Source organism: Macaca fascicularis, chromosome 3, assembly GCF_037993035.2.
Source record: "Macaca fascicularis isolate 582-1 chromosome 3, T2T-MFA8v1.1".
NCBI classification, from domain to species: Eukaryota; Metazoa; Chordata; class Mammalia; order Primates; family Cercopithecidae; genus Macaca; species Macaca fascicularis.
The window spans coordinates 86,068,201-86,094,244 of NC_088377.1; the positions used below are offsets into that span (position 1 = coordinate 86,068,201).

The following is a 26,044-nucleotide window of genomic DNA, read 5'->3' on the forward strand; positions in this document are numbered from 1 at the left end:
GGGTCTCCTCTTGATGGGGTGAGGTCCCCTGGAGGTTGGGAGGGGCTCAGCCTGTGTCCTCACTCCCCAGCCGCTGCTTTCTGTCCCATGGTCTGTGTCAGAGGCTGTTCTTAGACTCCTTTAGGAAAACTCAGCATCACAGGGAACTGCAGTTCTGGGAGCCAGTGCGCGCGCAGAAGTGCCATGAGCCTGAGCCTGACATTGGCCGATGGGGAGAGGGGATCCAGCACCTTCTGAGGAATTGACCAGGCACCAGCTGTCGGGTGGAGTGGGCTCTTGGGGTTTCCTTGTCGTTGGATTCACAACCTACAGAGGTGTGGCACCTCTTCTGTGACTTGCATCAATACTACCTAATAAAATGTTAACCACACGGACATCCCTGCCCAGCTGTGAGATGTGGCAATGAGGATGAAGAGCATCAGGGGTCTTGGGTGACCCTGAGCGTCCCAACTCCAGGCCCCTCAGAGAACCTAGCACAGCCCTGAGGCCTGGCCACTCAGCCCCCACAGCCCCCACACCTGGTGAGCCCCTCTTACTGGGTCACCTGGATGAGCTACGTGACCCACTGCCTGGCCCGGACCAGGACGTCACTGTAGTGGGCATAGCCAGGGCCGGCCACTCAGGAGGCCTCTTGGGACCTCCTTCAGGAAGGGGTGCCCTGCTGGGGTCCCGGGGGCACTGACAGGGCCCTGGACAGGTAGGGAGCCGCTGCTGGCAGACTTCTGGCTGTGTTCTCGCCACAGGCCTGCTGGCCTCGGGACCTGCTCAGTGGCCACTGCTCTGGTCTCCTGAGTCCAGCAGATTCCCTGGGGACCAGAGCCCCCCAGAATGAGGCTGGCAGGCAGGGATGAACAAGATGTGGTTGCTCCACTGTCTGGGGCAGGGAACAGGACTGAGCTGGGGCTTCCCCCAGATTCCTCTGTACTGTCGAGGGCCAGGTTCTGCTGTACTGTTTAGGGCCAGGGCACATTTCTTATGCACTGGTTTGGGTTCAGTTTAACTTACTTAACCTTGTTCATGACAAGGGGTTTATGATGTGAATGTGGAAGCTGAGAATAATGTCCCTGGTTTTGTAGAAAGGAAATCATAGTATATGCACAGAGTTAGGAAGCTGGATTCTGGCCTGCCCTGAGATGGGGCTGTCTGAGCCAGGTCCAGAGAGAATGCCGCCTCCTCCTGCCACCTCCTTCTTGTGGCTTCTCAGTCCCATCCAGAGTCACCTTATATCCGCTTAGATTTATTTTTTGCCTGATTTTTTAAAATTTAAGGGCAAATGTTACCATAGCAGATTTTATGAAACATCCTTGTCATATTGAATCAGTAGCTTGCTCACTGGAGACAGGATCAAAATCTTTTTTAAAAACAATGCTTTGCTAAATTATGGAAGTAACACATGATCACTGTCAAAACTGGGGGAGGGGAAGTTAACAAATAAAACAACATTAGCCATAAACCTGGCACCGAGAGTGAAGCACGCTGTACGACATGTGTGTCTGGATGTTACCAGCTTAGATCTTGTGTCGTGGTTGATGGTTTCCAAGCGGCTCTCTGAGCGCTAACCTACTGCAGCTGCTGGGAGGAGGTGGTCGAGGTGCTGTTGTGGGTGTTACAGATAGAGGACCAGTCAGCAATCTGTATGGCCACCATGAGTGGACACCTGGTGCCAGGACTGGGCAGCCAGGTGCCCTTTCTTCGCCCCACACAAATAATTATCTCCCTAAACACGTGCTCAGGAATAGGTATCATCTTTGGGCTGGGGCTCAGCTCTTGGCGATGTTTCAGTAATAAAACATAGGCATGTAAATTATCTGTGTCCCAGGAGAGTGCGTTCATAATTGCATCTTTCTCCTGATTTGGATTTATGATTTTATTGATTTAACTCTAATCAGGCAATTTTTCAAAAGGAAACTATGTGCCATGGTTCCACCGCCTCTCTGCCAGGTCCCCCTTTCCCTCAGCCTGGCGCTGGCCCGCACGTCCCGTGGCGATGTGTGGTCCCGGGCTTGGATCCTGTCCTGGGGAAAGATTAGCCATCAACTTTATTGGGACAGGTTGGAAAGGTGGAACGTGGATTGTAGCTTAGAGACATGAGTGTCATATCTGCATTCGATTTACTGAATCTGGGACCTGCATTGAGATTATGGAAGGGACACCCTGTCCTTATGAGACACACCTGAGTGCTGCCTGGTGTTACACACGCGTCAGAAAAAGCGAGTGTGTCATATGGAAGCGGGGCGGGGCAGGGAGATTGTACAGAAGTGCTGTACACGATTGCTCTGTACTATTGTTGCAGTGTTTCTCTATGTCTGAAAAATGTTCAGAATCAGTGTAAGAAAGACACTAGGAAATAAAACAATAACCCCATGAACTCACCGCCCTGCACACTGAGAGCCCTCCCTCCTCCCACCCCAGAGGGATGGGGGTTGGGGGTGTTACAAGAATCCATCCCCTGCTTTCCACTGGAGCCAGGCCTCGTGCATGGACCCCTCCCCTCCGCAGGTGTGTCCAGTGTTGCTGGGTTTTGAGCTCCATGCAGATAGGAAAACGGAGCCCACACCATGTGTATTCTATTAGGACTATGTTTGATTTTTCCATTCCGATGCTGACAGACACTTGGGCTGGTTCCAGTTCTGCCATCACAAATCCCTGAGGCTCCTGGCACCTCAGCTCCCACTTCAGTGGGAGGGGAGAGGAGAGGGAGAGGGAGCAGGGACTGGGGTATTCTAGAAGACTGTGCAGTGCTTGCTGAGGTGGGTGTGCAGGTGGGGGAGGGAGCAGGTATGCCCTGGGCTTCCAGCAAAACAGCGGGGTGGGGTCTGACTCCCTCTGTGCCACCTGGAGGCTCTGTCAGATCCCTCTGAATCCTTCTCGTGGGATGCCAGGCGGCTGGGCTTGAAGCAGATGGCAGCCAGGTGGCCAGGGCAGGGAGACGAATGCCTGTCCTGGGAGGGGGAAGTCGGGGGATGCCGCTCCCAGAGACCTTCCCATCTGCAGGCGTGGCTTTCTCACTCAAGGCCTATACGTGTTTGCAGGCATGTCCTGTACCCCAGGCCACCATCGCCACACCTGCTCCAGGGGAACTGACCCCAAACACGACTCGGCCAGGCCTCCCTTCCTGCAGGCAGACAAGTTTCTGCCAAGCCCAGGGATCAGAGGTTTCAGTGCCTCCCGAGGAAGATTGTGAAGTTGCAGCCTCATTCTTTCCCTGCTCCTGGGCGCTACTGGGCATTCCTGGCGAAGGAGGCATCCCCGAGGTCTTATCTTGTGTATTAATTATGTGCCCCCGGCCCTGCTCACCTTTCCTGTGGTGGGACTCAGCACTGGGCAGGTGGAGGGGGCTCCAGACACCGATGCGCCCTCCCCAGTCACGTCCTGAACTCTGAAATGCACTGTCCTTTCCTCGCAGCTCCCCATGCGCGGCTGTGCCCACCGACTGTCTAGTTTCGACCTTTGTGTAAATAAGAGCACACTGTGAGTCCTCCTTTGCTGCTCGTTCCCTACATACTATTAGGATGTGGGTGCTACCTGCACGTGGGGGTTGGTGGAGGACTTTGTTGCATTGCTGTATGGGACCCTGTGGGACTGCAGCGCATGGAGTCCTGTCAGGGGAAGTGTGGGGTTTTGGGTTTTGCTGTTACAATCTCCATCAGTTTTAAAAAGCCTCCTGCCTGTAATTGAAATGTAAAATTTCTGGCAGATAAGTTGCTCCATCCTTTGGGGGCCAGTGGAGGGGTCACCCAAGGGGCACCAGTCACCTCCACACCTCCAGTGTCCAGGGATCTGGGCCCTGCACCTTGTGGGGTGGGAGGAGAGTGGTGAGGGAAGGAGGGGCCACCTCCTGCTTCACCACCAGTTTACTTCTATACCCCAAGCAAGGCCTCTCTGAGGCTTTCCCCTCCTCCTCCTGCCAGCCGGCTCCGGGGCACACCCTCACCCCCTCCCGGCCCCATTCTGACAGCCCCTCCCCTGCCTCGGAAGAACAAATTTGGCTTCAGCCAAAAGCTCCAAAGAGTATGGAATTAGGACAAATAAGTGGAGGATTAAATCAGTGCACTGCTGACTTTGAATCATCCAGGGAAACTTTTAGCCCCGAGTTAGTAGCACTCACCACCTGAATGGGCCTCTCCACCCCAAACACAAGCCAGCTGGTCCCTGCCCCAGCCTTGCCACCAGTGGCCCAGGGGGTGCCCACAAAGGGTGCTCCCTTGGCGGGGGCACAACTACTCACTGTGGGGTCACAACCACTCCTCTCTTCATCAGAGGCCCTGGCACACCCTGGTGGGCCTCTCCTGACATGGACAATCCGTGGGCCACCAGTTGCTGGGGCAGGAGGTGACGCCTTGTTCTTTTCTGTCCCCCAGATCACCAGAAGTTGGAGAGAGAGGCTCGGATCTGCCGCCTTCTGAAGCATTCCAATATCGGTGAGCGGCCCGGGGTGGGCGGGGGGATGGATCCTGTTCCGGTTTCTCTATCAGACTTTCAAAGAGATACAGAAAGACTTCCTTTTCTTCTCTGTTGAAATATCCCACCAGAAGCCCCTGAGGACGCCCCCTTTCCTCCCCTGACCTTGAGGACTTTGTCCTGTGTGACATGATTCCAGGGAGTGCTCAGAGCCAGGGCAGCCCCAAGGCGGGGCTCTGGGTGCCCAGCTCCACCCAACTGGACAGGTCCCCTCCCCACCCCACTCTGTCCTTTGGGTCTTGTCTGTGGCATTGGTGACAGTGGCTGTAGAGGAAGGTAAAGGACACATTCCTCACAGAGCCTTCCGCTGAGCCAGTGCCCAGCACGTAACCCCCATAACTCTGAGCCACCATAACACTGAGCCACCATTCTGCTGAGAACACACAGGGGCCTCAACATTCTGTGGCCTCAAAAAAGCCACAAGATGGCCCAATTACAAGGAAAACAAAGACTGACCAAAGACCCCAGCGCATGCCGTCCTCGGGCTGAGAGCCCCTACTGTTTTCTTTTGCTGGCCCAGGGCTTCTGGAACTACGGTCTGAGGTCAAGTGACCCTGGCCCAGAGTCAGCTGCTCCACGGGGGCATCTGGAGCCTGGAGCCCAGGCCTTGCCCATATTGGGGAGCAGCCAGGAAACGCCCTGGGGATGGCAGCCGCTCTTGGCCTCAGACACACGCGGGGAGCTGTCAGGTGGATTTTGGGCCCTTTCCTCCAAAGCTCTGATTCACTTATGCCAGGAGGACCCCAGGTGTGCTTGTTCCAAAGGAACAGCTGGGGACTGAGAGCCTGTTTAGGAGCCTGGGGCATCCACACACTCACCTGGGCCTGGCTCCGAAGGTCGCCGAACCCTCATCGCCTGGTTTAGGGGACTGGAACCACCTTACCTCATCCAATGCTTCACCAATGAGCTGGGCAGAGGGGCAGGTGCCCCAGTGGACCCAGCAGGACCCCAGCATGGAAAGCGGCAGCCCCAACTCCAGGGCGCGCGCCAGGCTGCAGCCCCCGGTGGGCTCTCAGGGTCCCACTGCTGCAGCTTAGCCCCTGGAGAGATTCGCCGCTGCCCACCGTCCCACTGCATCCAGACTGGACTCTTCACCCTGGTTCCTCTTAGTAATCCAGGACTTTATTTATTTACCACCTCTGTATGCTGCCCACAGTGTTATTTGCTTACTGTTTTTATTTAAATAGATTTTCTGACAATTCACTTTTTTACTTAGCCCTGTGTGTGAATTCGCCGTCTGATGTGCCAGTTACGTTTTCTTTTAAACCACTAAAATAAGTATATAACTATTTTTAAAATGTTAAAAATGTTTTTTTAAAAAGTGTCCACATGCGCATGGCCCAGACTCCCCACACAGACCCCCAGTGCTCCATCTGGCCTAAGCAGCCTGCTTCCTGCTGAGGAGGTGGGATCTCCCCTCCCACTGCCACCCCAGAGCCCATCTGCCTCTGCCCCACCCCACCAGGCCTGCATGGGGAGGTGGGTGCCTGAGGGCAGGGGCAGCCCCCACCATGAGGATGGCCCTGCAGCACCCCCAGGGAGCGGTGAGGTACCTTCATGGATGACAGGGCCTCCCTTGGAGCTGCCCGTGGGGTTCTGTGGGGGGCATCCCCTCCGTGGCCCCTGGGATCACCTCTGCTCTGAGTGTGTGATTTTCATGAAGCATGTCCCAGGTGGGGCAGTTCAGAGGGGCCAGCCTGCTGGGCCCCCAGCTGGGCTTATTGGGCAGCCCCCACTAGAAAGGAGTGGGGAGGGGTGAGTTTTTTAACTCCAGAGGTTTCACAGGCGAGTGCTAGAAGCGGGATGTTGGTGGGCCTCCAGGATCCGCCATGTCTTAGGGACACACAGGCCAGCCTGCGTAGGGGTGAAGAGAGGGTCCAGGGGACCTAGTGAGAGGGCATCCTTGCTCTTGGGACAGAAGTCAGCCAGAGATGGGTGAGAGGGAAAGGGGACATTGGTTTCAGACAAGTGCCTTAGCTGGTGGAGTCCCTGCTTGACAGAGGTCAGCATCAGCTCCCAGACAGCCCTGGTGGGCAAGATTTGCCCTCCGCCCAGGGAGCTGACCCAGGACATGGTCTGGGGAAGACCTTGCTCTTTGAGAATGGGGCTTGGTGGGGGCAGAGAGGAGAAGGCTGGGCTACTGGGCCTGAGGCAGAGAAGTGGAGCAGGTCTTTTTGCACTGGGCTTGCAAAAACCCCAGGACTCTAAGTGGGCCCCAGGCCCTGGTGCGGAGCGTTGGTCACCTGGGATTCTTCACATTCAGGTGATGATGGTGACAGTGATGGTCCCAGAGCTGTGGCTCACCTAGTGCTCACTGTTTCAGAGCACCACAAAGGTTACATAATTGATCTTCATGGCCACCCCGTGAAGAGGTGCTATTTATACTATTTCACAGAGGGGCAGATTGAGGCTTAGATGGTCTGAGCAACCTGCCCCAGGTCACACAGCCAGAGCAAGTGGCAAAGGCAGGGCTTGCCCTATATTTTCTGACTCTGTGGAGGCTTCTGGGGCCTGGCCTGCCCTTGGTGGAGGGCATTTTGTCTGAGGTTTAGGGGCTAAGGAGGGCCATCGGTGTGGGGCTGCTGGAGTCCAGGAATCTGTAGGGTGAGTCCTAGGCCCCAGAGGCCACATGGAGTTCCCGGATGTAAGGACATTATCAGGCCAGGCCCCTGGGAGAACCAGAGCCAGAGGAGGGAGGGCACTGGCAGCCAGTTAGAAACTGGAACAGCGCTGGAGCATCCGAGGAAGGGGCTGCCTGAGGCCCAGGGGCCTGCGAACCTAGGAGAAGACAGCTGCGCCTTACCTGTTCAGTGTCTGTGGCCCAGTCTCAAGTGGTGGAGGAGAGCCACACCTCAGGGGTTCGTCTTCCCAGGACTTGAAGACTGGAGGGAATGAGGCTGGTGCAGGCCCTCAAACCAGACTGTCCCCTGAGTCCACAGCCCTATTCTGCCTTTGTGAGCTGTGTGACTATCAGCTGCTTACCTAAGCTCTCTGTGCTTCAGCTTCCTCATCTGTAACTTCTCAGGGTGGTCGGGAAGGTTAAATGAAATAACACACACAGAGTGCTTAGAACAGCCCTAGTGTGTTGGCTGTCATCGTCCTCGTTGTTCTAGCAGTCATCAGAATCGGCACGTGGGAGAGTGTCCAAAATGAGTCATTCCTAGAAAATATTTGCTGCTTAGTACAGGGCACATCTCCAGCTCAAGGAAAAGCAGGCCTTGAGGTTGCTTGCTTTGTGCTGAAATCACTCACTGTTCCCTCGCCTCTTCATCTATCCACTCATTCATTCATCACATCCTGACCAGCTCCTGCCCTGCGCCAGGCAGAGTTCCAGGACCAGGCATGCTGCACATAGATTGTCATGGGAAGCTGTGCAGGGAGGAAGGAGGGAATGATGGTGGTCCATCCTGCTGACCATGCCAGCTCTGGAATTGGAGCTCAGGGCCCAACCTTTGGATGATGTTGAATTGGGCGGGGACCCTGCCCGCCAGCCTGTGCCGGCAGCACACAGCAAAGACACAGAGCCTGAAGGCTGAGGGCAGCCCTGGGAAGACCCAAGACGAGTAACGAGTGGTTTTTGTCCCAGCTTCTCCTCATGTGGAGCTTCATGGCGGCTCCTTTCTGGGGTTTGGCGGTGTGAGCTCCTCCTGCTCATCTCCATGGTGTTTGGGAGCAACTGAGGCCCAGGCTGGGACCAAAAGGGCCTGGTCTCTCTCTGGCAGAAGAAGACAGGTGACCAGACTGGCAGCTGAGGGCAAGGAAAGAGCAGAGGCCCAGAGGCCCTGTGGGTGCTCGCTGGGTGGTCAGCTGGCCCACAGGGCCCAAAGCACTCTGCTCAGCCCTGCCCACCTAGGCCCTACCCAGCCCGATCCTGTGGGCAGCCCTAGGGCTTACACAGCTCGTGGTGTGCCTGGCCAGGTATGGAGGCAGGCAGGGGGTGTGTCCTGGGCTACTGCCAGCCCCTCATGGCTTCTCTGTCCCCACAGTGCGTCTCCACGACAGCATCTCCGAGGAGGGCTTCCACTACCTGGTCTTCGATCTGTAAGTTCCAGAGCTGGGGACTCTCGCCACACTCACTCCCAGCCTTGGCTCAGGGTGGGATCTGCACCCTCCCCAGCCCCAGGGAATAGTCCCAACCCGTGGGCTGGCCACTCCCTTGAGTGTGCTTCTGCTGCTGGTCCCCTTGCTCCAAGTTGTGCCTGGCCCAGCCTCCCTCGCTTCTCCTCATTTGCTTTGCACTAGGGTTACTGAGGCCCACGGAGGCAGGGCTGACATCCTGGGCTCCCCCTCTCTTCCACACAGAACAGGGTACACTGGAGGCAGTGGGTGGGTGGACCCCAGAGGAATAGTCAGTCAGAAGCTGCATTCACCCTTCTTTCCTTGGAGCCCTCGTCCGAAGGACTGGGACACCGCTGGCTGGCGTGAGCGCACATGTGTGTGTTTATGAATGTGGCTGTGAGATGTGAGCATGTGCACATGTATGCGTGTGTGTGGGCGTTTGCACATGGGGGCGTGTGAGCACATGAAATCAGGGTACATACGGGTGGGGATGTGCATACATGTGCATGTGTATTGTGTGAATGTGTGAGTGAGCGTGTGGAGGTATGTGCATGTGGGTACGCTGGCACAAGTGTATGCATGTGTGTTTGCATGTGTGTGCATGCATGTGTGCGTGTGTGTGTGCATGAATGTGCATGTGTGAGTGTTTTATGAGTGTGTGTGCGGTAGCTCAGTGAGAAGGTGTCTGGGGCCGCTGCCGCCTCTCACTTCCTGCCGGATTTAGAAGCAGTGATCTCATCTCCCTCACTTTTGACAGTTCCTGCTAAGCAGCGCTATATTTAGCTGTCTGTGAGTCAGTGCTGCTCCAGGACCCTGACCTGGGCAAGGGCCCATAGGCCTTAGCCTGGCCCTGTGGCCCCCAGGCGGCCGCACAGCCAGGGAAGCCCAACCTTGGTGCTATTGCCATGGTTACCCCAGGCCCTCCCCATGGCTGCTGTGAGCGTGCAGGCCAAGCAGAGATAGGACGCGCCTGCATGGGGACTGCCCTCTCAGCTCCTCCTTCCTCAAGTGACAGACGACAGGCCATGGCACATGTAGGCCTGAGGAGGCCTCTGTCCACGTGAGGTTCTCTGGCCTAGAGAAGCTGAGACTGTCCCTGCAGGGGCTTGGCCACCTCTCAGGTTCCCCTGCATGTCCCACAAGACACCAACTGCAATCACCAGCCAGGTGACTGGGGCTGACCTGGACACAGTCGCCACGGCCTGGCTGAGGCTGTGTCCTGAAACGTCTGTCCTGTGGCCCTGGGGAGCTGGCAGGCTTGCTGCACACCTGTGGGCCCCACCACACCTCCATCAGCCTCTTTTCCCAGGAAATGGAGAGACTGTGGGATTGGTCCTGTCCAGGGGCCCTGGTGGTCAACAGATGGCTGCATGTGTCACAGGAGCTGAGGAGAAGAAAGGGTGGTGTGTTCGTGCATGTGTGTGCCCATTTGAGAGACTCTCATGTCTCCCGCCTTGCCAAGCACATGCCAGGCAGGTGTCAGTGGAGGCCCTAAGGCAGGCTGGGAAGAAGACATTGGCTGGCGAGTCAGGAAGGACCCTGCATGTCTTCCCCACAAACCTCCATGGCCCCTGTGCCTCAGCCAGCCTCAGGCCAGCAGAGGGCCGGGACAGTGGTTTCTGGAGTTGGCTGGCATCGCCCTCAGGAGGCCCTGAGGCCCCACGGTAGTTTGGGGACTCTGTGGATTCTGGGGGATTGACAGATATCCCCACTCCCCTTGCTTGGGAATGTCACAGGGCTTGAGAACCAGGCTTGGGAATAGAGGGTCTCACACACACCTGCACACCCAGAGGACAGAAGCTCCCATAGGTGCCATGGCTGAAGCCTAGAATCAGCCATGTGTCCCCCACAGCCTAAGGAAAGGGGACCATGAAACCATATGTGTGCCTTCCCAGACTATGTTCCTCCTGGGCCAGTATTGAGTCTCCCAAACTCCCCACAGCAACCAACGTGGGTGGAGAAGCAAACTCCCTTCCCTGAAACTGAACCACTAGATGGCCCTGGCCAGGGAGTCTCAGGTGCAGCTTCCTGAGCACACAGAGCACCCCAGAGGGCCTGGCATCAGCCCTAGTGAGGCACCCCTTGGAGGGACTCTGGGGTGCAGCCCTGGCTCAAGACCTTAAGGCCTTTTAGCCACTGTTCTGTGCCTAGACTCAGCATCTACAGAGCCTAATCTGTGTTTAATGTGTGCCAAGACCTGGACAGTTATAGCACAACACTGGGGCATGCCAGACCCTTGCTGGGCTAGATGTGGGATTTGATCTTCCTACCCAATGCACATGTATACACACAAGCACACACATGTACAAACATGCACACTGACACATGCACACGTGTGCACATGCACAAACTGCTCTACAAGTACACAAGGGCACACACAGGCACACAGTTGTACACACATGCACACAGGCACGCATGCACACATGCAAAACAATATACATGAACATGAGTGCACGCATGGGCACACATAGGTACAGACGGACATGCAGACATACATGCACATGTGTATATGCACAAGCCAGTATACATGTACACAAGGGCACACACAGGCACCCACACATGTGAACACATGCACACACACCCCCTCACGGACAGGCCAAGCTCAGGAGCCAGACCAGATGACCCTGGGAAGGGCACTTTTGTTTCCTTGTGGTTGATCTGGTGGTTGATTGGCTGTATAAATGTGCTGGCCCATGAGGAGTGAGAGAGGCATGCAGAGGAGTGAGCAAGGGTGAGCAGAGCTCCAGGTCTTATGTCAGGTGCAGGTTGGGGACACAGAACAGCAGAGCCAGTCAGGCAACAGAGGCAGAGCCCCTGCCCCCAGCCCCCAGCCCCCAGCCCAGACAGAAAAACGGGGAAAGGAAAGGGAACACCCAGTCTTTTAATGCCTTGCTAGGTGCCAGGGACTTGGGTGTCTTCCCAGTGCATTTCACCCTCACATTGCTCGAAGGATTTTGAGGGGATTCAATGGGATCATCAGGGCATGTGTTTAGCTGGAGCAGGGGGGAGCCAACATTCAACACATGCTCACTTTTCTTTTTCTCCAGTGCTGAGAGAGCATCCACATGTGCCAAGGTCACATGTTAAACAGACCCACTCCCTGGGTCTTCCCTGCCATGGACCAGCCCAGCCCCAAGTGCTGGGCCCAAAAATGAGGAAGACCTAAGCCCTACTTTCCAGAACCAATGGGGAAAACTGCCAGGCAGATAGAGAAGCCACAGCGCCTGGGCAGTGCAGTGGAGCAGGTGGGGGGATGGGGAAGAGGGTGCAGAGGCAGAGGAGGGGTTCGGGCCCCACAGACCTGCCCCACACATAGGGTCACAGGAGGTGGTGTGGGAGCAGAGACCCTAACCTTCTCAGGGGTGGGAACTTCTAGGGGAGTCTTCCAGCCGACTCAAGCAGGCTGAGTGTGTGAGGGGCTTGGGCAGACCTATGGAGGGCTGTCCTACTCCCCTGCCGTGCATCCAGCCCCTCCACCTTTTTGTTCCATGCCCACATTACCCAGCTCCCAGAGGCCCTTCAGATTGTGGCTTCTGTTCACAGGGTCTATCCTGACCGTAGAGCCCAATGACTACTCACTGGGTGGAGACACAGGGCAGGAGAGTGGGCAGAGACCTCCCTTCTGCCTGTCATCTCTGTTCTCCTCCTAGAGATGGGACCTTGAACACCTCAAGACCCCGGGCCACCAAAGAGGCCAGATTTAGGCCTCTGATCCTGTGCAAGGGCCACCACTCTGGCCCTAAGTGGGGGTGGGAGAGTGTTGAGGAGGGGAGACCAGATCTTCTCAGACTTGGAATTTGAGTCACAAGGCCTGGGTGTAACAATGCAGACCCCGAGACAAAGTTCCTGTGCTGCCCACTCTGTGCAAGTCACCAAATCTTTGAAACTTGTTTCCTCATCCATAAAAATGGAGTATAGACCAAAGTCATAGAGCGGTTGTGAGGACTTAAATGTTAAATGTCATTATAGATAAGTAAGCACTAGTAAGCTGTCAGTCCCAAGTGATGATGGTGATGGTGGTGGTGGTGATGATAATGGTAATGGTGTGATGGTGGTGATAGTGATAGTGATGATGGTGGTGGTGGTAGTGATGGTGATGATGGTGGTGGTGGTGGTGTAGGTGATGGTGATGATGGTAGTGATAGTGATGATGGTGATGGTGGTGATGGTGTTGGTGTTGGTGATGGTGATAGTGGTGTTGGTGATGGTGATGGTGGTCATGGTGGTGGTGATGGTGGTGATGGTGATGGTGGTGATGGTGTTGATGGTGGTGGTGATGGTGGTGGTGATGTGGTGGTGGTGATGGTGATAGTGGTGGTGATGGTAAGGGTGGTGGTAGTGATGGTGGTGGTGATGGTGATGATGGTGATGGTGATGGCGATGATGGTGATGGTGTTGGTGATGGTGGTGGTGATGGTGATGGTGGTGGTGATGGTAAGGGTGGTGGTAGTGATGGTGATGGTAGTGATGGTGGTGGTGGTGGTGGTGATGGTGGTGATAGTGGTGGTGATAGTGGTTGGTGATGATAGTTGGTGGTGGTGATGCTGGTGATAGTGGTAGTGATGGTGATGTTGGTTGGTGGTGATGGTGATGGTTGGTGGTGATGTTGGTTGGTGGTGATGGTGATGGTTGGTGGTGATGGTGATGGTTGGTGGTGATGGTGGTGGTGATGGTGGTTGGTGATGATGGTAGTTGGTGGTGGTGGTGATGATTGTGATGATGCTGGTGATGGTGACATTAGTGATGATGGGAGTGATGGCGATGATAGTGGTGGTGGTGGTGGTAGTAATGGAGGTGACAGTGTGACAGGGGTCTCCAGAATCTGTGACCCCTTCATGCTTCTCCCATAGGGTCACTGGTGGGGAGCTCTTTGAAGACATTGTGGCGAGAGAATACTACAGCGAGGCTGATGCCAGGTGGGTGCAGAGCCCTCACGCTGCCTGTCCCTCTTCCCTTATACCCTCACCACCCCTCCTTCACCCACTCCTGCTGCTCTTTCTGACTCACGTCTGGTCCTGAGCATCGTTGCTTACCCACACCCCAGGGCAATGGGCATGAAGCCAAAGGAAACTTGTAACCTCAGTGCAGAGCCAAAAGGCCACCTCCCCTCCACGCCCAAGGCCCTGTTCAGAGGGCTTGGCCCTGGGTCTGTGGGCCTCCCAGTGTGGGGATGGAATGGAGGAACTTGGGCTCCATCCAGGTGGGGCTTCCTGTGGACCCTCAGGCAGCCCTTCCCACAAGGCCAGCCCTCCCCAGGGGGAATGAAGAGGGACAGATGGTCTCAGAGATGGCTGTTGGTGGCCTGGCTGCTGGAGACCAGATTGAGGGATGGCAGATGTCAGCTGGGGAGGTGACAGGGCCCAGTCCCTGGAAGCATAGGCCACTGGTAGCCTGCTGTGGCCCAGGCCAGATGCCACCCTGACACCTGACAAGGATGTCTCTTGTAATAGTACATCTCACCTCAAGGACAGCTGACAGCGTTACTCCCTGCCCACTGGGCTCTGTCCACCCTGCTCTGCCACAGAGATGTGTATTAAAAACAAACAAACAAACAAACGAACAAAAAACCTGAGACCAGGCATGGTAGCTCACACCTGTAATCCTAACATTTTGGGAGGCCAAGACAGGAGGATTGCTTGAGACCAGGAGTTTGAGACTAGCCTGGGCAGTATAATGAGACCCCCTCTCTACCAAAAACTTAAAAAAATTAGCCAGGCATGGTGGCACACATGCACATCAGCTACTTGGGAAGCTGAGGTAAGAGGATGGTTTGAACCCAGGAGTTCAAAGTTGCAGTGAGCCGAGATCGTGCCACTGCATTCCAGCCTGGGTGACAGAGCAAGACCCTGTCTTCAAAAAATAAATACGTAAATAAGGCTAACGGAGGACCTCACTAGGTAGTGAAATTGTGGATGATTTTAAATTTGTATCTTCTTTGTCTATTTAAAAACTCTTTTTAGTCCAGGCCGGTGGCTCACGCCTGTAATTCCAGCACTTTGGGAGGCCAAGGTGGGTGGATCACCTGAGGTCGGGAGTTCGAGACCAACCTGACCAACATGGAGAAACCCTTAAAAATACAAAATTAGCCGGGCATGCTGGCGCATGCCTGTAATCCCAGCTACTCGGGAGGCTGAGGCAGGAGAATCGCTTGAACCCAGGAGACGGAGTTTGTGGTGAGCTGAGATTGCGCCATTGCACTCCAGCCTGGGTGGACAACGAGAGCAAAACTCTGTCTCAAAAAAACCTCTTTTTAAAATGAGTATGTATTACTTTTCTGATCCAGAAAAATGAATTTTTTTTAAAGTAGCAGGAGTATTTTGATGTGACTTGCCTCTGCACCAATAGGAAACTGCCCTTGGCGACATGGCCCGCGTCCCTGATGGGCAGTGCGAGCAGTTCTGCTGCCACTGGGCCTCCCCTAGAGCCAGGCAGGGAGAGGGACAGAACTGGCGAGTCTCTTGGCCCCAGACTTCTGTGGGGTTCGGGGCACTGGCTTCTTTTCTAAGGATCCTTGAGGAGGAACTTTGTAGTTTGCAGAACAGCCTGGAGAGGCCTGGGCCCTTGGAGCGGAGGAAGACGAGGTTTTCCTTTATATTCTACTTAGAAGAAAAGTAGAAAGTGGAACGGAGCCCTGTCCCCCTGCTCTGAGCTTCTGGGGTGAGATATGTCACAGAGCGTGCTGCTGCCTGCCTGCTGGCCAGGTAGACTCGAGGGTCCCTGGTGGCCCATCCAGACACCTGCCGGGGCAGGTGGGATCCTAGGGTGGGTGGAGTGCCCTGAGGGGTGGGCAGATGCTGGGCAAGGGTGGGGGCATGTGGCCTCCTAGAGCCTCCCATCAGCAGATCAGACCCCACAGCTAGGGCTCAGGAGTACCTTAGACCACAGCCCCACCCTCACCCACCCTCACCCCCTGCCCATGCCCCATCACAGGCCCCTCACTCCCACCCTCCTCCTCACCTGCCACCTCCAGCCCTCTCCCCTGCCCCCCTGCACCCCACTGTCTCCTATGCTCCCTCTGCCTCCTTAGCGATGTCCTGCACCGCCCAGAGCCCCTCTGCTCCCATGGATCCCTTTTGGCCCCACTGTGTGGTTCAGGCGTCATTGTGTTCATCAAGTTTGGGGAAGGAAGCGCAGCCTGTTGTCTCCCGCTCTGGGGGCAGCTTGAGAGTCAGGCTGCCCAGAATGCTGCACCCCTTGCCACCCCAGGTGGAGGCTGGAATGGGGCAGCCCCAGCCATGGGGGCGAAGGGGTCACCTGTGACTTCCTCATCACACCAGGCCAGTTCCCTCCGGAGCGCCAGCCCCTCTGCCCAATCCACAGGCACGGGCTTGCTCGGCATCTCCCTCCTCAGTCTGAGTCTCTGATGGCCACACAGCACCCCCACACACACCCACAGCCCCTCCCCATGGCGGGCCCTGGGGTGCCTGGCCTGGCAGCAGGAGTCCCACCTGCTTGAACCCCAGATTTTTTGCTGTGGGCCGGGGGACCGCAGAACTGGCCTGGCGAGGTCTGGAGCAGCCTCAGGGTAGGCTCGGGAAGGGAGAAGAAAGGGATTTCTAGGGTTCTCAGGAAATGTTTGGGCTGTTCAGGTCCCAGGAACCTTTGCCAGAGCAAACTGTAGTGTTCCCTGCTCTGACCCAGGTCTCCCCACCTCCCCTCACAGGACTCCCGATGCAGAGGGCACCCCTGGTGTATGGGGTCCCTTGGAACCAGCCAGAAGAGATGTTCTCTTAGAAACTCCACTGCCTCCGTTGAGGGTTTGGAGCTCAAATGGAGGGCATTCCGTAGCCAGACTGTGGGGAGCGAGGGGGTGCACGGCCTGCGTCCTGTAGAGGGTGCCAGGATCTGGGCAGTGATTTTGGAGGCTGAGCAGGAGAGGCGACATGGAGAGGGAAGGAGCCTCCTGGAGAACCCCTCCTGGGTTGGCCCCGCTAGTGCAACAGCCTCGGCACGGGGCCCCTCCTCAGGCTTCAGCAGCCTTGGGCTCCTTTCTTTCTGGGTGAGCCTCGTGCCCTGCCTGGGGCCGCAGCGGCTTTGTTCTCTGTGCATGAGCTTCAGCCTTCAAGCAGTGGATCTTGGTGGAGAGTCTGACAGAGGCTTTCATGGGTCCCTACTCCACAGGCATCGCCACAGACTCGGGGCAGGACTGGAGCAAAGGAGGGGGCTTAATTTATCCCCGGGCGGAGCCCCACGTCTGAACAGTCGGGGTTGTGCTGAGACAGAGGTAAAGAAGGACAGGCATGGGACAGGATGGGCCGAGACCTCCTGGCCAGACCTGGGCAGGGAGGTGCTTTCTGAACCACCCAGACGCAGCCAGGGCAAGTGTACTAATGCCCTGCCTGGTACCTGCCAAGGGCCAGGAGCTGCTGCCGTGGAGCAGCTGACAGATTTCTGGATGTGCCCCATCTAAGGAACAAGAAGAAACAGAACAGTCATTGCTTTTCTGAACTCATTTCTAACCAACAAAGCTGGAAATTCATCTTAGGAGGAAGCAGGGTCTTACTTTGGAGTTTATGGGGGAACTAAAGGGTGCCCATGTCTTCTTCAAACAGGGAAAGCAAAGTTCAAAACATTTAGAACCCATTTTTTAAAAAAACCGTAAAAAGCAAAGTGGCGGTCAGGCACGGTGGCTCACGCCTGTAATCCCAGCACTCTGGGAGGCCGAGGCGGGTGGATCGCAAGGTCAGGAGATCGAGGACATCCTGGCCAACATGGTGAAACCCCATCTCTATTAAAAATACAAACATTAGCCTGGCGTGGTGGCGCATGCCTGTAATCCCAGCTACTCTGGAAGTTGAGGCAGGAGAATCGCTTGAACCCAGGATGTGGAGGTTGCAGTAAGTCGAGATCGCGCTACTGAGCTCCAGCCTAGGTGACAGAGAGAGACTCCGTCTCAAAAAAAAAAAAAAAAAAAAAAAGCAATGTTACTTCTGAAAGATGAGTGAAGGGACTGTGTGCAATGCTGACTGTCCCCGGAGGGGGAGGACATCAGAGCCCAGGCTGAGAATAACGTCCCAAATGCTGCTTGGGAACAGTTCTAATCACAAGAGTGACATCTTATAAACTGTTCAAAACATGAAAAAAACAAAAACAAACCTAGCGGGGGTCTGCCCTTCCTAGAGAAGACAGCGATGTTAACAGAAGGTGAGGGCAGATAGATGGCGTGACGATGAGGTCTCACATCCTCCAAGGGCCATAGTCTCAGATTATACCAGGATAAGGGCAATATAAGGACAGGTCCCTAAAGTGCAGGGGACCGCCCTGAATGAACTGTCCGAGGCCAGGTGGTTGTCCCATCCCACCTACCCTGCTGGGTGCAGCCTTGTCTTGGGAACCCCTGGCTTGCTCAGCCAACTCGATCCTGAGCATGCGTTTGCAGGGCCTGGAGCCTGTGTGACAATGGACGGGATGGACTTGATCTCAGCAACACATGCCAAGTCCCCATCATACCCTCAAGGACACCATGGAGAGGTGCAGACCCAATGCTGGCCCCATAGTCCCCCTGTCTCTGGCATGGGTTTGGGGCCCTGCACCACTAGCAGGGGAGGCCGAGGAGGACTGGGTGAGCCAAGTGTGGAGTCACGGGGCGATGACATCTGGGGAGGAAGGAGGATACAGGGCATGGCCAGAGCTGCGGCCAGGACTTAGTAAGTCTGAGGCTGAAAGAAGGTCGACGAGGAAGGTTCAACTCTCGCCCTCAGCAGTAGTCTGTGGGGTGCATGTTGGTGTCCAAGGAGGTAGCACTTCCTGGTGACCACAACCTCTGCACACATCACTCCACCAGGATAGTGCCTAAGGGCAGAGGAAAGTCCAGCCCTCAGGGAAGTGATGGACCACGGGGATGGGCTGGGGAAAAGTGCACACAGTTGGACAGGAGGAGCCCAAGATCTATGCTTTTCCCAGGACAAACCAAGGCCAAGACTGACCACAGGATCTGGCCAGCGCTGCTACCGTCCACACCACACAGCAGTGCATGAAGGGGCCGACTGGCCCCTGGGAGGGCCACACTGAGCTCACTTTGCATCTGGACCCATCTGGATGGCTGTGGATATCTGACCCCATAGCCTCACCCCCCGCTGCCCAGGCTTCCCGTCCCATAGGGAGGCTGAGTCTGCCCACCAGAGGGAAGCCCCCGCAGCCAGCTCGCCATGCTTAGGCTCACAGGCCTTGCCAGGACACAGTTGGCCATTCAAAGGAACAGATGCCAGGCCCCCTCAGGAACAAGGAGGAGGGGCTGGTCCAGGCAGATGAGAGCATCATGGGAAGTAGATGGCCCTCATAGAGGCTTGTCATGGGCTGACTTCAGGGACACAGCCCCCTACGGGAGTTGCAGGAGCAGAAGAGGCCAGGAAGAAGTCTCTAGGTGTAGGCCAGGGAGAAGGGAGGGTGTTTCAACAAAGGGGCAGGACACCCCAGGGCACATGGGGAGGAGGGAAGGCAGGACACCCCAGGGCACATGGAGCATGGAGATAGGATTGTGGCTCCCACTCTGGTGACATTGAAGTGACACCACCAAGGGGCTGTCTCCCATGAGTTGGGGCCTGGTTTCTCCTGACCCCACACACCTCAGGAGTCCTTTACCCGTTAGGACTCTGAGGGCTGGGTTTCTTCAGAAGGAAACTCAGATTCACTTTTAAATGTAATGGCTGACGCTGTGCAGATGGGACCAGGAGGGGTGGGAGCTATTTGAGGAAGAGGGCTGGCCTCCCGTGTCCTCTCTGAATTTGCTGTTAGGAAAACAAAGCCCACTCATCTTGCTGACCCTGGTCACCCTCCTGTCCCCAAGGATCTGGCTGCGATAGAAGGGTCTTGAAGGGGGTCTTCCCATCCCTCCCTTGACCCTGCCCAGTGGGGCGGTGACTGAGACCCCAGGCAGGTGAGCATTGGCAGCCTGTGGCAAATGCCTCCAGGCCCAGCAGGGCAGCCTCGGAGGTGGTGGCTGCTATCACCCTGCATTGTGGAGCTGTCTCCAGGGAGGGGCTTGTGTTGGGCTCCAGGGGCACCTGGGCAGAAGCAGATTCAAGCCACAGGCTCTCGGTGTGTGCAGGGGCTCCGTGGCCCTGGGTCTGATGTGCTCTAGGACAGGTGTCAGGGAGGTGGCCTGAGAGCAGCTTGGACCTCTCCTCCCAGCCAGTCATGGCCTGGAAGAGCCCTGGACTTCTGCCAACAGCCCTCCCTGACTATGAGAGGAAGGGTTGAAGGGGAAGCTCCGTGTGCTCAGTGCTGCGCACACACAGCCCCCTGCCCAGCCCCTCAGATCCCTGGGAGCTGAGTTAGATGCCCCTAGTGCTGCTGGAACTGAGCTGCCCAACACGGTAGCCACCAGCCAATGTGGAAGCTTAGGTTTCACTTTTTTTTTTTTTTTTTTTTTTTTTTGAGAAGGAGTCTCACTCTGTTGCCTAGGCTGGAGAGCAGTGGAGCCATCTTGGCTCACTGCAACCTCCACCTCCTGGGTTCAAGCAATTCTCCCTGCCTCAACCTCCCGAGTAGCTGGGATTACAGGCATGCGCCACCACACCCAGCTAATTTTTATGTTTTTAGTAGAGACGGGGTTTCGCCATGTTGGCCAGGCTGGTCCTGAACTCCTGACCTCAGGTGATCCGCCCACCTCGGCCTCCCAAAGTGCTGGGATTACAGGTGTGAACCACCACGCCTAGGCGGGTTTCACTTTTTATTAAAATGAAATAACATGTGCCTGAGCACATTATTTCTGCTCCAGCACAGAGCAGCGTCCTGGTGCTTGGGGCTTTCTCACACACCAGGCAGCCGTCTGCCCCCACCCCCAGCCGCCTTGGCCCTTCCCTGTCTTGGTTTTCCAGCCCTCTCACCCGGCCCACTCACCTCAGCCTGCCTTGCAGGGTACAGGCTCAGCCTGGCCTCCCTCCTGAGGGTGCCCAGCTTAGGGTCAGGCTTGGCCAGGAGGAGCCTGGGGACAGGGGTGTTTCCTTTGAAAGTCACTTCTGTGTGCCTGGCTGTGCCCTCTGAGCAGATACGGACCCAGAGGGGAAGGCAGGGCCAGGGCCAGGGTTGCTGGCCTTGGAGGTGAGGAAGGAGCTCCAGAGGCCCCTCCTGACCAGCATCTCCTCCCCACTTGACTCGCTTTGTCCACCTGGTACCCCAGGCCACACAGCACCATTGCCCCTGCCCCCAGTGCCTCCTCTTGCTGCTCCCCGGGGCCGCTCACACTAACCCACCTGCTGTTTGCCACAGTCACTGCATCCAGCAGATCCTGGAGGCCGTTCTCCATTGTCACCAAATGGGGGTCGTCCACAGAGACCTCAAGGTGAGTCCCCCACCCCACTCTGTGCCAGGTGTCTGTTGTCTGTACCTGCATGCTGTGTACAAGGAAGTGTGAGGGGCTGGACGGTGTGGGGCACTGTAGAGCTTGGAGGGAGAGAGGTGTATGTGTGTGTGTGTCCTTGTGTGCATGCATGGAGTGTGTGCATGCATGTGCATGTGTATGTGTGTGCATCTCCTGTGTGGAGGGTGTGCATATGTGTGTGCATGTGTGGAGGCATGTGTGCATGCTTATGTGTGTGCACCTGTATGTAAGTGTGCATGTGTCATGCGCATAGAAGTATGTGTGTGCGTGTGCATACATGTGTGTACATGGAGGTTCGTGTATACATATGTGCATGCCTGGGTGGAGGCATTGTGTGTGTATGCACGTGTGTATACATGCTCGTGTGTGCATCTTGCACCTGTGCGGGGATGTGCATGTATGTGCACACATAGAGGTGTGAGTGCGTATGTCTGCATGAGTGGTCGCATGTCTGTATGTGTGCCTGTGTGCGTGTGTGTATACATATGGCATCTGTGCATGCACATGTGTGTGGGGACTGCATGCATGCATGTGTGTGCATGTGTGTACAAGTGTGTATGTGTGTGCAAACGTGTGTGGGCATGTTTGTGTGAATGCATATGTGAATGTGATATGTGGGTACATGTGTGCGTGTATGCATGTGTGTGCATGTCTTGTGGGCATGTGTGTACATGTGCATGTGTGTGCACTTGTGTGTTGGGGGGGTGTCTGCACATGGCCCTCCCTTCCCCTCCGGACCTTCAGGGCTGGGAGAGGTTAGTCTTCAGAAATCAGCCTGTTGCACTGCACTCCAGCCTGGGCGATAGAGAAAGCTAGTAACAAATGTCCACTCAGGGTCTCACTGTGAGCCCCTGCCAAGACTCCACTCTGGCAGGTGGGACACAGGTAACAGAGGGCTGACACTGTTGGGAGCAGGGTGGTGACATCAGGACTCGCCAGGGTCTGCCAAGTCCTCCCAGCCCTTTCTCCAAGTCTCTGCTGCCCCCAGCTTAGGTCTGGGCAAAACAGTTCTAGGCTCTCTTCGGAAGAAGGTTGGTCACCCCCCAGGGCACAGGGTGGCCTCTCAGAAGCTTAGCTGTCTCTCTGCTCCTCCCTCTCTCCCTTCCTCCCTCTTTCCTTCCTTCCAATCTCCTTTCCTCCTTCTTCAACCCCACCTTCCCCAAGGCTTGGTTCAGCCTGCTGCTTCTCTGTAGACAGGCAAGCAGTGCAGACCCTGGGGCCATCACCCTGAAGGCATTTAAGACCAACCTGCCCACTGGTTTTCATGCTGGATGGGGGTCACACCCTTCCTTAGGCCATCGATGATCTTTGCACTGCTCTGGGGAGAGCGCCACACCAAGAGCAGATCTGGGACCCTCTCCTATGCCCTTTACACGCCACTGTGCCCCCTGCTCCCTCTCATCTCTGCATTCCAAGCATGTCCTGCTGTGTCTCACGTGAGTCAGCCTCACTCAGGCGCCTCTGGGAGGAGACGGCCCCCAGGTGCTCCTCTTGGGGCCACATGGGTTGGTGCTAGGATTCAGTGGTTCTCCTGTGAGGGGTCACAGGCATTTTGTTACCAGACCCCATGATTTATCTGGTTAACTTTGGGGCCAAGGCATAGAAGTGGAGGTCAATGGTACCTCCTCCCCAATCTGAGGGACAAACAGAATTCTTGGTGTCTCAACCTCCTGTTGAGGGGGACAGGATGTCCTTTTCTCCTGGACAGAAATCCACCATCTTGATCGTGACAGCCCAGGAAGCAGCAGAGTGATGGGGTTGCTCTTACCCCACGGGGGAGGGTGGCGGAGAGCAGAGGGCAGTTGATGTCATCCCAGGGAGCTGCAAAAGAGCCAGGATGGAGCTGTAGGTGGGAGCAGCACTAGGTGGCCTAGCAGGGGTGGGCACAGCCTCAGAGCTACCCTGGAGCCTCCAGGCCTTCTCGCCCAGTGCTTCCCACAGCCCATGTTCACTTAATGCTCCTTCTCTTCAGAAGAACTGCTGGTCTGTTTCCTCCGGGAAAGGGGCACCTGCGGCAAGTCTGCTCTGGGCTGGATGGAGAAATGCAGCCCCTGCCCCCCCTCTGTCCGACTTCTCCATGTGGCTGCACAGGGAGCTTAGGGCCTCCACCCACTCATGTTGGCAAAATCACCGTGTCCAGAGGCCTGTGGGTTGGTGCTCGGTAGACAGGGATGCATGTGCCCCAGTAGACTGGGACCCCCACGGTGACGAGGAGGTGGAAGTGGGGGACAGAAGCCCCCAGTGCTGCCCTGTCAAGGGGGCAAACGGCCTCATCCCGCCGGCTCAGTAGAGCGTGGCTGGAGCTTTCAAGGAAGCTCTGGGTTTCTGCTGAGGGACACTCACAGCTCGGGGCTATGGCAGTCTTTCCACATGGGGATAGCATATGTCATTCACTCTGGGGGCCACTTTTTCACATTTCAAGATCTCTGAGGTTTACAACCAGTGTTAAAAGCGGGTGGAGTGGCTCTGTTTTGTCTTTTTTGGCGGCTCATCAAGCAGCAGTGTGATCCCGAGGGTACTGCGCCAGATGGAAGCTGTGCCAGGACAACGGGGCACTCACCAGGGCGAAGGGGTGGCTTGGGAGGCTGGCCAAGGGGACCTGAGGGCTCCAGGGACGCCCCCTGCTGGTCACGGACAAGGAAGGCCTGCAGCTGAGAGACCCCACTGCTGGGATGTGGTGAGGCTGATGGGTAGACCAGAGCCTGGTGGGTTTGAAAGCTGGGACAGGAAGGACCAACGGGATGCAGTGGCCCTGGGACCCCCTCAGGCCCTCAGTGCCAAGTGTCCCCAGTCTGGGGACAGCAGCCTCCTTGGCGCTGCTGCAGGACAGGGAGCAGGTGTCCTTCTGGCTTGAGCAAGGGCACTGCTCCCTGTGTCAGGGCCTGAGTAACCCCCGACCTGTGGATACCCAGCGGGCAGGGGCTCATTGCAGGGGCCTCCTTCCTGCCCCATGTAGTGGAGATGACCAGAGCCAGGGGCACTTGGTGGGTGGATGTCCTGGGCTGCCCCTAGTGCTGAGGCCCCTATGTGCTTCTCCTTGCCCTTGGGAGGTCACCATCTCAGTAGGAAATACCTGAACCTCCCCTCAAGAGCCTCCGACACCACATGTCTCTGGGGAGTGGGAAACAGGGAGGAGAGGGAGGGCCATTGCAGTCCCTCAGCCAGTGGGAGTCCGAGGGCCACGGGAGCCCTCAGCCACTGCACGGTCTGCCCCAGAGCTGTGGGGAACATTCAGTTTGCTTGTAAGGATGAGCTTGAGGTTTTGGTCCAACTGGCCCCCAGGTCGCCCTTTCAGGGTATGGGGATCCAAGCTCAGGCTGAGAGCCAGCTTTCCTCTAAAAGGCCAGAGCTGCTGTGTCTCTGTCCCCAGGGGCAGAGGGGCTGTGGGGTTGCAGGCTCAGCATCTGGGACTCTGGGGTGAAGGCTCAGCTGTGCCCTGCAGACACCATGGGGCAGGGCTCAGACCTGTGCACCTGTCTCTTGCAAACCACTGTTTTCTTTGTTTTGTAACCTCCCACCCCTCCCTGCATAACACCTCTGGGTTTAAACAACGTGCACCCTTGTGCCGGTCACCTCCCTGCAGCCGGAGAACCTGCTCCTGGCCAGCAAGTGCAAAGGGGCTGCAGTGAAGCTGGCAGACTTCGGCCTGGCTATCGAGGTGCAGGGGGACCAGCAGGCGTGGTTTGGTGAGTGCCAGGGGCAGGGTGTGTTGGCTGGCAGTCAGCAGGGCAGAAGGTGGTGTGACAGCCCCTCGTGGCCTCTTCCCCTCTCTCTAGGGTTCGCTGGCACACCAGGCTACCTGTCCCCTGAGGTCCTTCGCAAAGAGGCATATGGCAAGCCCGTGGACATCTGGGCATGTGGTGAGGCCTGGCCTGAGTTGGTGCAGGGCAGGGCCTCGGGTGTTGTAGGACTTCCCACCTACATCCTGGAGTGTGCAGTGACCAGCACGTGTTGCTCTCATCTGGATTTATCTGTGTCAGAGCTGCCCTGGCAGGGGTCTTCCCACGCAGCCAGGAGCTCCCTTTCCACCCAGATTAGAATCACTCACATGACCCTGGCGCACCCCAGTGCTTGCCTGCGCTCAGCAGAGGTCTGGTCCAGAGGTGTGGTGGGTGGACGGGAGTGGAGAGGAGAGGTCAGAGACTGTTGGGCCATGGGCAGGGCCCCTTCTTGGGTAGGGGTATCCTCCCACAGAGGTGGGTAGCAGCAGAGGGGCTTAGCGCCACCCGCATCCGCATCCCCGTGATAGTTTGGGTGTGGGGCAGAGTGTGGAGGGGTTGGCTGTGCCCTTCTGCCCCAGTGTCTGCAGCACAAGTGGGGGCAAAGGAATGCTGGGGACCCCAGTGCCCTCCCAGGGCCACAGGAGCTGGGCAGTGAGGGTGCAGGGCATGGGCTCCATGGATGGTGGCACCCTACGAGTGGCTGTGGTGCTCACAGGCCCCATCCGCAGGGGTGATCCTGTACATCCTGCTCGTGGGCTACCCACCCTTCTGGGACGAGGACCAGCACAAGCTGTACCAGCAGATCAAGGCCGGCGCCTACGACGTGAGTGCACTGGCCCCGCTCTGACGTGCTCCCTTCCTCCAGGTGTGGCCGGGTAAGGGCAGCATAGGAAGAGGCCAGGAGTAGGGTGAAGCCACCTGTGGCCAGGTCCTGGGTCGTGCTCTCCCAGATTGGTGGCCAGAGATGAAGCCCCTTGGAGAATTCTGGCCCCTGCCCGAGAGGGGGCTTCAGGCCTGGCTGGGGCACTGTTTCCTTCTGCAGTTCCCGTCCCCCGAATGGGACACTGTCACTCCTGAAGCCAAAAACCTAATCAACCAGATGCTGACCATCAACCCTGCCAAGCGCATCACAGCCCATGAGGCCCTGAAGCATCCGTGGGTCTGCGTGAGTCGCCCTCGGTGCCCGTGGCGGGGAGGGGGCTCCTGGTGGAGGTGGCCTCAGACCACTCCCCTGGCGAGGGCCCCAAGAGGGTCCTGTTCCTGACACCCAAGAGCTCCCCTGGGTCCCCTGGGTGCTCCTTGTGGCCTCTGGCTTGGGACACTCCAGCACGTTTGTGAGGCCTGGGGCTTGGAGGGCATTGGAGGGTAGAAGCAATCCCTTCCTCCCAACTGCAGTCCTGTCTGTGAGGGACAGAGTGGTGAGGCAAGGGAAAGGCAAGTCTTAAATCCCAGGCAGGTTGGGGGGACGGATGGCCCTTGC

The 26,044-nt window shown here is 56.8% G+C and overlaps 1 protein-coding gene and 1 long non-coding RNA gene across 52 annotated transcripts in view; one reads left to right on the forward strand and one right to left on the reverse strand.

Moving 5' to 3' along the window:
- Positions 1-26,044, forward strand: part of CAMK2B (calcium/calmodulin dependent protein kinase II beta) — a 109,603-nt gene that overhangs the window by 58,782 nt on the left and 24,777 nt on the right. For 48 of the 50 annotated variants that reach the window (XM_074035103.1, XM_074035121.1, XM_074035125.1 and 45 more), the window contains 8 exons: positions 4,362-4,421; positions 8,448-8,502; positions 13,371-13,436; positions 20,731-20,803; positions 24,426-24,528; positions 24,619-24,702; positions 25,293-25,387; positions 25,607-25,729. In XM_074035103.1, coding sequence (XP_073891204.1) covers positions 20,777-20,803; positions 24,426-24,528; positions 24,619-24,702; positions 25,293-25,387; positions 25,607-25,729 — 432 coding nt within the window. In that variant the 5' untranslated portion in view covers positions 4,362-4,421; positions 8,448-8,502; positions 13,371-13,436; positions 20,731-20,776. Of the gene's footprint in view, positions 1-3,406; positions 3,472-4,361; positions 4,422-8,447; positions 8,503-13,370; positions 13,437-20,730; positions 20,804-24,425; positions 24,529-24,618; positions 24,703-25,292; positions 25,388-25,606; positions 25,730-26,044 lie in introns of all 50 variants that reach the window. The other 2 variants (XM_065542033.2, XM_074035123.1) reach the window with 1 other exon arrangement.
- Positions 1,808-5,001, reverse strand: LOC135970159 (uncharacterized). 2 transcript variants are annotated; one of them, XR_010585681.2, is made up of 4 exons: positions 4,918-5,001; positions 4,229-4,476; positions 3,298-3,448; positions 1,808-2,015 (listed from the first exon to the last, which is right to left on the reverse strand). It is a non-coding gene; the product is annotated as an uncharacterized lncRNA (long non-coding RNA). The 2 variants fall into 2 exon arrangements; XR_010585680.2 differs by lacking the exon at positions 4,918-5,001 and adding an exon at positions 4,567-4,609.